Here is a 14,291-nt window from a genome sequence, read left to right as displayed (position 1 = left end):
AATGTTGGCCAATTCCATAATACAAAATTCATGCTGGTACATGGTATTACGAAGAAAAAGTATAACTCTTTGCGCCCAAGATATTTCTTCTGTACACCATCTGCCATTTGTTTTAAAATTACTTCTCTGCATTTAGTTACATTCAAGCTTACATCTTGCAGTAAATTACAAGAACCATAAACTGCTACGATCTAAGACAGTAAAAAAACCAAGACCAACTTCAATAAAAGTTGCAGCTGAATTTTGTTATTACACTAATAAATCTTTATGAGGTTTTTATCACATACCTTTTATTGAAAAATTTTTCTAGAGCTGTTCTGTAAATATCAACTATTTCCTGTGAACCACTCTGTAATTTATTTTTCTTTTTTGAGGAGCTTTCACTGGAAGCATTCTTCAGGTACTCTGAACACCTCAAAAGGAAAATGCAACACACAGTAATTTTTGGGCTCATATCAATGTAAACGGCTGCTTTTCTTTCTCCTTTGTCCAGCAGTTTTGTTAATATTTCTGCCAACAGTTTCTGGTTTACATCGGACACAGTAGAAAACTTCTTCACATTTGAGAGCTTTCTCAAACAGCTCCTGGAAAAAAAATAAAATAAAACTACCACACACATTAATTCATCATCCTTATTGGTTAAGAATTTATTCTGTGTCAACTCGCAATATAAAGTTTTTGGACAATATTCATCATAGGAGCTAGTGTGTGTGTGTGTGTGTGTGTGTGTGTGTGTGTGCAAGAGAGAGAGAGAGAGAGAGAGAGAGAGAGAGGGGGGGGATTTGAATAGTGAAGTTATCAACATCACAGTAACTATAGTAACTGTGATGCCTTCAGTATCACTAACATACCCAATACGCATTTCCAGAGGTTTTTGATGTACATCACGAATACAGAACTCCAGTAACTCAAACAACGGTAAAAGCATGTCCACACACAGAGCCATATCAGGTTCAGTGGCAAGGTATACTTCCAGCAAATCAATAACACGAATACGAAAATGGGTCAACGCACGTTCGTCACGGGACTGCTTTTTGCTCTCTTTGGCTTTTTTGTTTTGTTTCAACAAACTGAATGCCTGTGATAAGGCAGCATCCAAACGCTTGCCTTCTTCTTCATCCATTTCATCCAAGTCAACTGACTCCTGCAACCAAAGATATCAAAGTTTAAAAATGTTGAACATTATGACAGATTTACAACTCCTCCTTTTGATTTTCATGTTCTAATACAGCTGTTTCGAAAAGCACAAGGAGTAGAAATTAAGTATTATGCATTTGCAAAAACAGCAGCAATTAGGTAATTTTTAGGTCTGCAAGTATTAACCCTATCTACATGCATTTTCAATAATGCAGATTACCAGTGGGAGGGTACTTTACGACCAGTACAAAAAGTTTAAAAATAACAAATGCCATTAATTTTTGCTGACTCATTAACAACGTTTTTTAAAGAGATAATCATACGTAAGTAGGATCCATAAGCTGAAAATACTGAATGCATCTGTTGTGAAAAGTTACATCTACTACTAAGACTTACATATTTGGTTAAGTTTTACTGACAAATCTAAAAAAAAATTATGGAACCTGGTAGAAGAATTCATTAACAGAAATTACTACTTTTTTTTGTAATTTTAAAATGTTAAGTACATGACAATACTTTCACAAGGTCGGGGTAAAGTGATGTCCCCCACTCCCCAATGGTACTGCTACAGTTAAAGCAACCAGTAATTACCAAAAATGCCTCATATTATTTTTGAGTGGAAGTTAACTTGGATTAGTAAATCCTATATTCAGTATACTGCGACAAGGAGAGCCACAATTCTGCACACAAATATACTCTGCCTACAGTACTCACCGTGTCAGTTAGAGGTGCTGAAGAACCCAGTGCCTGTTGTACAGCCATGCGTACTTTATCATTAACTTTCATATCCTCTTCATCCATTTCATCATCCAAAAATGTACCCTCAGAATCACTGTCAGATTCGCTGTTGGAATTTTCATTTGCATCTGCACCAGAATGGGCTTCATTTGGCATTACAGAGCTACTTGTGGTCATTTTTTTATTTTTTCTCTGTTTATTTGTATTATTTTTGGCACTGCTGTCACTATCTTCACTCTCATTGTCTCCTTCATTCTCACTACTGTCTTCACTGTCACTATAATCTTTACGTCCAGTCAGTGGATTCTCTTCAGCATTTGGATTCAAAACCTATAACAACAATAACACATTTACTTCTGTCCTCCAGTTGCTCAAAATATATTGCAAAAGTATTAAAATACATATTTTTCATGGTGTATTGTTTTCAAATATGAGTGACAATACAATTTTTTCCATTTGTGAAAATCTATTTAGGCAGAGGATTTAGCCTCAAAATCATCTTATCAAAAATGTACATTATAGCATACTTACATCTAATATCTGATGAAGTGCTGTAGGTGTAAGATGCATACAAAGATGTGGGAACACACAGCCAGCAAGACTGCGTAAGAGGTGAGAATTATGAGACAACAAAGAAAGCAGCAAGTCAACTGCCACTTCCACCCAATGTGGTTCCCCATTTTCCATCTGTGATTCTCGTAGCCTTCGTGATTTATGAGTGCCACTTGATACATGTGCCAAACAGCTGTGGAGTTCCTATGGGCCATCGGCGTAACAAAGAAAGAAATAATTTTGTTGAACATTATGAAATAGAATTCAACGAAAATTGAATCTCTCTCTCTCACACACACACACACACACACACACACACACACACACACACACACGCGCGCGAGGGGAGGAGGGAGAGGGAGATAGCAGCCTGGTTGGGATGAGCATTTGGTCGGTTGGATTGAATGAGAGAAATTACTGACTTACCTGACAACCTACATTTCACCAATGCATAGTGTGCCTGAACTAGCATTTTTCACATTATTTAGACTAATTAAACACTGATAAGCTTTATTTTATGTAGTCAGCTGAACTGGTCTCCTCTGTGTGCTTCAAAAGCTGTGAACCAGCAAGTACATCAACAGCCAAAACAGTAACAACCTTTATTCCATTTTAGATACTATTATGAAGAAATACAAACCTGCAGTGCCTCCTCTGCCATAGACGGATCTGCAAAAAGTTGTAATCCCATGTGAAGGAACATTGTATGGAAAACTGGGATCACAGATGCTTTTTGTTCTTTGCTGGTGTCACTGCCATCTCCCACTTTTTGTTCAAGTTCCTGCACTACATTTATCATCTCCTTCCATGCTTGTAATGACTGCAAGTATAAAAAAATACACCAATAAATTTATTTTTCGACTTCCAATGAATGAACTCAATACCCTGTTTTAGGAACAATTGTTACCCAGATAATTAGTACAACACAAAGACAAACACAAATTCTGGCCTTACATTTTCTCTCACCAGTTTGAATTTTCTATTGTTCTATTGTCATTTTGTTCACGTGTAGTGGGTCAACAACATAATTACTAACTTTTCAAAGAATTTGAGGCCAATTTTCTGTGTTACTTCCTGCAGTTTCCTGAAAGTTTTAGGAGATCAAAGTCATTTGCAAATCCCAGACTGTTTAAATTTACACAGCTTCCTATTAAAATTTTATCACCATGAAGACTGCATGCAAGAGATGTTAAATTGCTGTGACAATATTATGAAAAGGATAGTTGCTCCTCACCATTTAACGGAGATGCTGAGTCACAGATGGCACAACAGAAAGACTGTCGGAAACTGAGCTTTCAGCCAACAAGGCCTTTGTCGAAAATAAACAACGTACATACAAACACTCACACAAACCCAACTCTCAACACACATGACCACAGTCTCTGGCAGCTGGAGCCAATGTCTGGCTTCAGCTGCCAGAGACTGTGGTCTCGTGTGTGTGTGTGTGTGTGTGTGTGTGTGTGTGTGTGTGTGTGTGTATTTTCGACGAAGGCCTTGTGGACCAAAAGCTCACTTTCCGACAGTCTTGCTGTTGTGCCTATTTGCAACTCAACATCTCCACTATACAGTGAGTAGCAACTATTCTTTTCGTAACACTGTTACAGTCCATCATGGATTTTCCATTGTTTAAATTGCTGAAAAAAGTACTACTTGTTTGGATGCAAAATAGGTAGGAATAATGCCATCTACATTCTGTATACAAGGAAAGATTACGTGACAGGTTCCTCACTCAGAAATTATATTTGTTTGTGAGGAGATTGTGTTATCCCCCTATAAAAAGGAGAAACATGTATCAACAAGTGTCGGAATTTGACAGCAGTAGGATCATGCCTCTTCCCAAGACTGTAGTTTATTGTTCTGCGATATTGGTGATTGCATCGGCTAAGATGCCACAATCATCATGTAAGTATGGAATCAATGGATTGAGAAGAGCCATAGTGAATGTCGCAGTCTCCATGTGACTAGTGCCTGAGAGGGTAAACATACTGTCTACTTTACCGTGCAGGATTGTACAGCCACATCACATCAGGAAATGGGCTGGTTAGCAGCAATAAAAGTTTCACACAGACAGTGTAACAATATTTGGAACATTATTGACTGTCAGCAAAGGAACCATTGTTGTGGCTACCCTTTACCCACCAGAGAGAATGGCATGCCAATAGTGGTTCACCCAATGATGACACTACACACAGAAGTGGCACCACACCATCTTCCCAGACATGTTCCAGTTATGTGTACAGCATCACTACAGACATAAGCAAATGTGGACACTCAGAGGAGACTGAACGAGGGGGGTTGTACATCTGTGGTAGTAATGGGGTGTGTCATTAGGTAAGCAAAACGATAACAGCAAGCATTACATTTCTGCCATGCTAAGAATGGTGGCCGTTCCATATCTTTAGTGTTCTCCATCTCATTATCGTTCACCAAGATCACGAAAGATCAAATATTGCCCCTGCTGTCTCATCCTACTTCAAAACTGCTTTCCTGGCCAGTAGTCTTCACCAAATCTTTCACCACTGAAAACATCTGGTCATGGGTTGCCAAGAGGCACATGCCACCATTTCCCAGTCACTATGATTGATGAACTCTGGCATAGAGTTATAGCAGCACTGAACAAAATACCCAAATCTGTCATCCAAGCTTGGTTTGATTTTATGTCTAGCCAGGTTAAAGACACTGTTGTCGTCGGAGTTGGCAGCTGCATATACCAAATTCTGGACCCTGTATACCCCCAAATTGCCTACAAATTTAATTTGTATTGTATCTCCTATACTGGATACGAGCAACACATAAAACTCCGTTAGCAGCTAACCATCTTGGTGTTGCAATTTTAATGACCAGCAGTGTTTATGTAGTCTTTGAGTCTTCTTAACGTTCTTCAGGTTAACCTTGTATCATTCTCTCTCATAATGTATACCAATGCACCACCGAACGGCAGTGGTGAAAAGCAATCTCCCTTTCAAACATAGGAATTATATAGCCAACTGGTTGACTGTATAAATCCTATGTTTGATAATGATACACTGAAGAGCCAAAGAAACTGGTACACCTGCCTAATATCGTGAAAGGCCCCCACGAGCACGCAGATGTGGCATGGACTCGACTAATGTCTGAAGTTGTTCTGGAGGGAATTGGCACCATGAATCTTGCAGGGCTGTCTATAAATCCATAAGAGTATGAGGGGGTGGAGATCTCTTCTACAGAGTGCATTGCAAGGGATCCCAGATATGCTCAACAACGTTTATGTCTGGGGAGTTTGGTGGCCAGCAGAAAAGTTTACATCTACATCTACATTTATCCTCCGCAAGCCGCCCAACGGTGTGTGGCGGAGGGCACTTTACGTGCCACTGTCATTACCTCCCTTTTCTGTTCCAGTCGCGTATGGTTCGCGGGAAGAACGACTGTCTGAAAGCCTCCGTGCGTGCTCGAATCTCTCTAATTTTACATTCGTGACCTCCTCGGGAGGTATAAGTGGGGGGAAGCAACACATTCGAAACCTCATCCAGAAACGCACCCTCTCGAAACCTGGCGAGCAAGCTACACTGCGATGCAGAGCGCCTCTCTTGCAGAGTCTGCCACTCGAGCCTGCTAAACATCTCCGTAACGCTATCACGGTTACCAAATAACCCTGTGACGAAACGCGCCGCTCTTCTTTGGATCTTCTCTATCTCCTCCGTCAACCCGATCTGGTACGAATCCCACACTGATTAGCAATACTCAAGTATAGGTCGAACGAGTGTTTTGTAAGCCACCTCCTTTGTTGATGGACTACATTTGATGCACTTCAGGGAGCTACATGCTTGTGTGCAGTGGAATATTCAAAGAGCCTGTACTTGAAAACGGTAAACTTCTCATTATCAGCACACAGACGTAAATAGATTTTTTTTGGATATGACAGGCAGTCTAAAAATAGATGTCATTTCACTTAAGCTACAGTTAACTTCTTGGCAGTATTTCACATGCCAGAATACGATTACTGTTTGGTGCAATAACAAAGCAAGCCCTGGACAGGTCTGTATCCTGACCCCAACGCCCGACACTGACGAGTCCATTCCCTATGTTATTGTGAGTTGGTGTCACTGTTAGGTCTCATTCTTGCACAGCATAATACAGCAGTTTTCAAACTATGCATTGGTAATAAAGTGGCCATATTTCATTACTGCACCAATTCCTTCAACTGATTTATGTATTTACAATTAGCGTACTGTTAGTTATCATTATCTGTTGCAGCATGGCATCATATTAAGGGATCATATTTATGCGCGTTACTGCTTGAGGAATTTTCCAAAGGTCGATTCAGTTTGGAGCAATGGGATCGAAAACCTAGATCCTACAGAGACTGACCTTGCTTTCCGTAGCACACTGTAGACTACACCGTCAATCTATGTGCTATCAAATAATTTTGATAAATAAATTACTCAGCACAACTGATGCCAGAAAGGGTAACTATTTCATGCTCCTGACACGCTAACTTCAGGTAACTTTCCCAAACTTTATGAGGCACAACTTGTGAGAAATGAGCCTGATTACTTGTTTCATTTAGAAAATGTAGCATCTTCGCATTTCATTTCTTCTAGCGTTTTTAATTTAGTGTTTCATGTAGACGACAAGTCGCGTTGTTACAAGGTTTTAAACATGTGAATCGAGCTTAATTAAGCATTGTTTACGAAACAAGAGCAAATTTATCATCGCCGTGTCACTTCCACTTCCAAGACAGGAAATGGACTTTTGTTTTCTCTCTGTGCATTCTGCAAGAAATTTAATTAAACCAAGAGAGTTACATGAGCGCTCTGTTTGGGAATTTTCTGAAAAACTGGAGACGACAGTGAGAGCCCGAACCTAGCAGCTAGAAATTAATCTACTACGAGATGGATGGAAGGATATTGTTTTTCTCAGAGATGCTGAACCATACTATATTTTTTAGAGCTTTGTGTTAAGACTTTTGCAATACTGAAATAAACCTTGATTTCTCTTATATCAAGTACGATCCTCCAACTTATTGAAAACATGATTTGATTGATAAACCACAGCAGAAACATAGGGCCAGAAAGGAAGACCATACATTTTCTATATTTTACGTTTAAAGGGATGTAAGTTTTAGTGACATGTTCACCAAGACACCACAACTACACCAACTGAAATGGTTCCTTATCAACTTATTTGTGATTCTGAATTATATACCTGGGAGTTACAGTATTCTACGAAAGATATAAATCATATACTGATCATACATTGAGGTCACGGCCATACTATTCGGAAGTTTGCGGTTTATTACCTCTACATATTTCTCATATTAGTTCCATCTCTCACTCTAGCACAGACCTTCCTAAGATACTGTTACAATAATTAATGCGAAGGATTCATGAAAAGAAAATATTAATTAAAATACTTCGATTTGTTTTATAGAGGTTATATAGAATTATGGCAGTGAAGTTTTATTGTCTCCGAAGAGATAACTACTAACACTGTAGACTCCGTTCAGTTTTAACAGAAGCGTACATTGTAGTACTCGTTATTAAATAGTACGTGCATCATGTTTAGAGTTCAGTACAAGCCGACGTCTAAGAGGATTACGTCTTTAGGACAGGTTTTCAATACAGCTTACATGTAATAATTAACGAGTAAAGAATTCTCTAAGAGCATTCACAATGGTCAAGTTATTGTCCAATCGCTGATAGCTGATAACTCAGAAGAATGTTCCTGGAGCCACTCTGTAGCAATTCTGTACGTGTGGGGTGTCGCATTGTCCTGCTGGAATTGCCCAATTCTGTCAGATTGCACAATGGACATGAATGGATGCAGGTGATCAGACAGGATGCTTATATTCATCTCACTTGTCAATAGTTGTATCTAGATACATTAGGTTCCCACTTCGCTCCAACTGCACACACACCCACACCATTACAGATCCTCCATCCAGCTTGAACAGCCCCTTGTGAAATGCAGGGTCCATGGATTCATGAGGTTGTCTCCATATCCATACACACCCATACATTCACTACAATTTGAAACGAGACTCGTCTGAGCAGCCAACATGTTTCCAGTCATCAACAGTCCAATGTTGGAGTTAACAGGCTCACGCGGGGCATAAAGCTTTATGTTGTGCAGTCGTCAAGGGTATATGAGCGGGCCTTCGGCTCTGAAAGCCCATATCAATGATATTTCATTGAATGGTTTGCATGCTGGCACTTGTTGATGGCCAGCATTGAAATCTGCAGCAATTTTCAGGAGGATTGCCCTACTTTCACATTGAACAATTCTCTTCAGCTGTCATTGGTCCCGTTCTTGCGCGATCTTTTCCCGGCCGCAGTGATGTCAGAGATTCGATGTTTAACCTGATTCCTGATATTCACAGTACACTCGTGAAATGGTTGTATGGGAAAAATCCCCACTTCATCACTACCTCAGAGATGCTGTGTCCCATCACTCATCTGCTGACAACAACACCAAGTTCAGACTCACTTAAATCTTGATAATCTGTCATTGTAGCAGCACTAACCTATCAAACAACTGTGCCAGATACTTGTTGGCTTACATAGACGCTGCCAACAGCAGCACCGTATTCTGCCTGTTTACATATCTCTGTATTTGAATACACGTTGATACCTGTTCCTTTGGAAACAGCCACGTTTAGAACTGCAATCTCCTTTCTTAAATCTGTTTTTATGGGGTATGACTCAGAAATGTTCGTCTGAACTTAGATTTTGTGATGGTTAACTTGAGCTCTACCATTTTCACTCATTTTGGATGGTGTTCCACATTTCAAAGTGCCAATTTCTTTCGTGCAACAACCCATGGTCTTCAGCTACTTCTTGACTTAGTTCTTGATTCCTACCATACAAAATTCGGAGAGTGTCTTGTGTGTTCAGTTCGAGACAGACAGGTAAAACACCTGTAGTTATCTGAATTGCAATTAGCTCCTTTTTAGTGGAAGGGTGCGTTAAGCAACAGGTGAATGTTCATGTAATTTTTTGTTCGTCAAAATTTGTGACAGAGTTACACGAAGAAAGGTCCAAACCATGTCACTGGCCTATTTCCCCACAAACTAAAACTGCGTCTCCTCCACGTACTACTCATCTGTTTTTGAGGAGTGGGGGTGTCCAGGGTTGATCTATACTGGGATGTTTGTGTTAACTTATCAGTTTCCATGCTTCTTCATAGTTCAAAACTTTATTGAATACTTTTGTCATGATTTCAGCAGTAACAAAGGAAGGCTGTATTTTTGTACTTGTCTTCTGTCTGCACAGCCTAAAAACCTGTATATTCATTTTGAACACCCTGTACTATAATTAAACTTTTATAAACATGCAACAAAACTAAATTTGTTTTTACACATTAATTGGTTGCTTTTCCTATGTAATATAAGACTGAGATTAAACATGCAACAAAACTAAATTTGTATTTACACATTAATTGGTTGCTTTTCCTATGTAATATAAGACTGAGATTAAAAAAAAGTGACCACAGAACACCAAGTAATTAGTTAGTAATTAGTTAGCTACAGTGGCAGCTGCATGACATATCATAACACACTGTGATATGTCCACTTGACAGCTTGTGGCTTAGATTCGAGTAAATACGGTATTAAGTAGCATGAACACACAAATAAGAAAAATTAATGCTTTAAATCGATATGAATACAGTATAGCTCCAATAAAAGCTAACCTTTCACATATAATATTGGTCACCAAATATTTTTGCTGTTTTTTCCAAGGGTATGGTTACGCACAATGGTAAGCGTACAGCTTGAAATCTCAACAGCTGAATATTTCTGACAAACATGATTATAAATTCCACTGCTGACAAGGGAAATTCCGCACCGCACCCCGCCTTAGATTTTGTGGTAAGAGGAGCCAGTGGACAGCTCACCTAAACCTGAATACAGGTCAAGCATGAAAACAGGAATAAACTGTACTGAACGGAGGGGGAAAACAAAGCAAAATAGATACAGTGAACCGTCAAAGAACAAGAATTGCAATATAGAGCAGGCTGATAGAGCAACAGCATCATGGTGAAGTGGTCATGATGCTGGACTGTCAAGCAGGTGAGCCATGATCAAACTTCCCTGGCGGCAATTTTTTACTATTATTATTACTATTCTATCACTGATCACTGTATTCAAATTTGTGTCTGTGCCATGGTGTAACATCCGTTTGCATCAGCGAGGTGTAAGGAAGGGACCTATAAGGACAAGCTGATTCTGTGCAAGTACTCTATTAGTAGCCAAAAGTGGGAACTGCAAATGCTAGATGATAAGGCAACAAGACAACCAGAATACACGTCTGTTGTGTCATACACGGTATAGTGACAGTATGTGTGTCAAATGATAAGAATCTCTTACCAACGCATCTAATTTGTACGGCTTCATCTGCATTCAGTTTTTGATGGACTATCAACTGAGCCATCTTACCACTAAGTGCGATGGGGAGTTTCCCTTGTATGCACCAACATTTTGTGGGTTACCTGGCTGAATGCATGTTCCACTGAGCAGTTAGACTTTTCCATGGAAAGGCCAATTAAGTGTGAAACTGCTTTAGAACTCACACCACACAGTTTTTTGAAGCATAATTATACTTTTTGTCATTGTTGATGCAGAACCTGTAATGTATGAAAGAATGAAAATGAATCTGAAAAACTAACCTCGAAGTTTAGTCTTTTTTAGCGTGTGCTGCCCTTTAAGATACATGAAACACAAATGTGCCAGTAATATTTTAGATAATGGCATAAATGGCTGGTCTTTTGGGCTCAAAATGTTACAAGTTGCTGTTTCTGAAATGTCAAGTTTTTAACGAGAATAAAATGCTCTGTAATTTAAGAAATTCACTGCACATTTTCACACACAACATAATTCATCTTGTATAAAAGGAAATTTACTTTGAAAGTAATGCTTCTCAAACCAGCATTCACAATACTTTCTCACAACCTGTTACAAATGTAAACAGTTGTGAGGTCACACTCATTGAAAGCAGTCTGTTATTACGAGGTATTGCATAGACTTCTTCCTAAGGCCACTGACACATTTAGCTGTCGGCAAACACTTGTGCGTGTGCACTATGTTTTATTGTTATAAATGGTGCATTTTCTTTGCAACTGAAATTTTATTTTGGTGGAATTCTCTTGTTTATGTTTTATTGCTGCAGTATTCGTCTATAGTAGTGGGCTAAAGTAAAATTCTTTATTAGAGTATAAGTTTTTATTAGTTAAAATTGCAAAAACATTCCCTCATCTTTCCCCACATTTCCCTGTTGTCCCTGGGAATAAAACACCTGTGTTTCATTAGGCTGTGTACAGTTTAACACAATCCTCTGCAGACAATTGCATCTTATTACTAAGAGATTAATATGTGCAAAATTGTGTAACAATAACATGCTACTCCAACACCACAAATGGCGTAACGCTCTATCACAACTTGCTTATTGAACAGGAAGAAAATTATTTCATTCAGCGTGATACAGATGATAAATTCTGCCAAAGGCCACATAATAGATGTTTTACAATCACATCAGGATAAAAAAAATGTCACACATTAAAGTAAACAATGGATAATCCGGGATGGAATAGTGACAATTTTATGAAACGGACTAATGCTAGTCACCATATACCAGAGATGTTAAGTCGCAGATAGGCACAACAAAAAGATTGTCGAACATCAAGGCCTAAAAGGCCTTCATTGGAATTAGACAACATACACGAACCCACCCGTTCAAATTGCCCCCCCCCCCCTCCCCGCCACACACTCAAGTCACACACACACGACCACAGTCTGGCTGATGTGGCCTTAGCCGAATGATATACATTTTTCTAAACCAGATGCTATAGCAATTAATAATAATAATAATAATAATAATAATAATAATAATAATGTTGAACTCGAGAAATGCAGTTAAATCTCACAACTATGAGAAACATCCTCTAAAATCTATGTATAGTAAGGATGTGAAGCCCACACTTGTTAACTGAACAACATTTTCCATTACCATTGGAATGAGCACAGTATCAGTGATACTGGACCATGGATCAACAGAAACATGTTACCTGGTCAGATGAATCACATTTTCTGCTCAACAGGTCGATGGTCATAGCCGGATACGTGAATGGCCGCTCGAAACATTAATCATGCCACAGAAACAGGCCGATGGGGGCAGTGTTATGCTTTGGGGACATTCATCTGGCCTTCCATGCCATAATGCTTTTGGGAGGCATTATGACAGCTGCAGACTACATGAAAACTACTGCGGACCACCTGCATCCCTTCGCACTTGATATCTTTCTCGACAGCAATGGCATCTTCCAGTAGAATAACTGTCAAGTTCACAGGGACAGAATCATGCTATAGCAGTTTGAGGAGCATCACAGTGAACTTGTCATTTTGGGCAACAGATTTACCTCATCTGAACACAATGGAACACATCTGGAATGGTGTTGGGCATCAGCTCCAACATCCACTGACCACAAGCCCGCAATATATGGGAACTGCATGACCTGTACTTAGAAACAGGTGTCACAAATCACCAGAAACCTATGAAGGATTTAAATGCATGCTACGCAGAATAGCTTCTGCGCTGTGTTCCAGAAGTGGAGCAACATGTATTAAGCAGGTCGTCACAACAATTTGGCTCATTGGTGTATCTGCAATTCATGAGAGCTGTTGGATTTCTGACATTCATTAACTACACAAACAATTTATGAACTGTGAGAAATATAACATTATTAGACTCCTAATCGAAATACTCATTACTGCTGAATACATTAAATGAGTTTTACATGGAACCATTATATTTCAGACGTAAGAGGAACTATTAGGAATAACTTAGAAAATAATACCTTGTCTGAAAGTGGCTGCCTCAGCACTGCAGGTACTTCATTGTCAAACATTTGTGCATTGATGTAATGCGTAACACGGCTCAACAGAGTCCGGAGGTCATCAAGTTTTGGCATGCGCTGATCAAGAGCTCGGAAGAAACACCCCTTCACACCAGCTTGGAACAAACAAACAGTTCCATAATTAACTTATTACTTCTACAAAATAAAAAGACTTGTCTAACAGATATGATTCTAATTTGTTTGTTAAATTATATTATAATATTTTATATTCTTCAGCTTGTTTATTTCATTAATGTCTTTTTGAGTATTGTTTATCCTAAGTAATTTTCCACAAAAATAATACAATTATGAAAGTTGTTATTTATTTTGAACTGTGACTGATAGTTGACAATAAATGTGAACATACTCTGATATAATAGGGTAGATAAAAAAATCTTCTAAACACATGGCAGCAGGAGGAAAGATACACGAGAATTTAGAACATGTGCAAGGTTTAGGAGCCAGTGGCTCCTTTCAGCTAAAGGCAAAAGAGGAGGGGCGAAAGAAAAGGACTACTCTCCCCATTTTCTCAACTGTGCCAGTCCTTTTCATTCATCCCTCTTCCTTCCCTTACAACCCTTTTACCTGAAGAAGGGTCACTGACTCCAAAAGCTTGCACATTTTCTTAATTTTTAAATGTTTTTTCTCCTGCCACTGCTTGGTGTGTTGATTTTTTTTATCAATCTAATTACATGATATTTTCAAGAACTGATTATTTTCATTGCATTATGTGACAATCAATGTTTCTCACAGTTTATCACAAAATGTGTATATTTATTTGGTATCTGATGCTAGGATAGTCAACAAATTCATTCAATGGGAAACATTATGTGTGTGGTTAAATAGTTATAAATATAACTTGTCGATATGAATTGCCAGCATTCCAGCCAGAAGATAAAACCATTGCCCAATACTGAAGTTGACTGTGACCTAGATTCAATTAATTACAACCAGAAAGGAACCTGTAAAAATTCAACAGAGTGGAATGTCATCGTTAA

At 38.8% G+C, this 14,291-nt stretch overlaps 1 protein-coding gene across 2 annotated transcripts in view; it reads right to left on the bottom strand.

Annotated features, from left to right (window-relative positions):
- The window catches only part of LOC124545417 (myb-binding protein 1A), a 110,343-nt gene that overhangs the window by 45,176 nt on the left and 50,876 nt on the right, over positions 1–14,291 (bottom strand). For both annotated transcript variants that reach the window (XM_047124334.1, XM_047124335.1), the window contains 6 exons: positions 13,255–13,409; positions 3,068–3,247; positions 2,407–2,631; positions 1,852–2,205; positions 852–1,144; positions 288–584 (listed from right to left, as the gene is read on the bottom strand). In XM_047124334.1, the coding sequence (XP_046980290.1) occupies positions 288–584; positions 852–1,144; positions 1,852–2,205; positions 2,407–2,631; positions 3,068–3,247; positions 13,255–13,409 (1,504 nt within the window). The remainder of the gene's footprint in view (positions 1–287; positions 585–851; positions 1,145–1,851; positions 2,206–2,406; positions 2,632–3,067; positions 3,248–13,254; positions 13,410–14,291) is intronic.

Source organism: Schistocerca americana, chromosome 8 (genome assembly GCF_021461395.2).
Source record: "Schistocerca americana isolate TAMUIC-IGC-003095 chromosome 8, iqSchAmer2.1, whole genome shotgun sequence".
NCBI classification, from domain to species: domain Eukaryota; kingdom Metazoa; phylum Arthropoda; class Insecta; order Orthoptera; family Acrididae; genus Schistocerca; species Schistocerca americana.
This window is presented reverse-complemented; position numbering and strand designations above follow the sequence as displayed.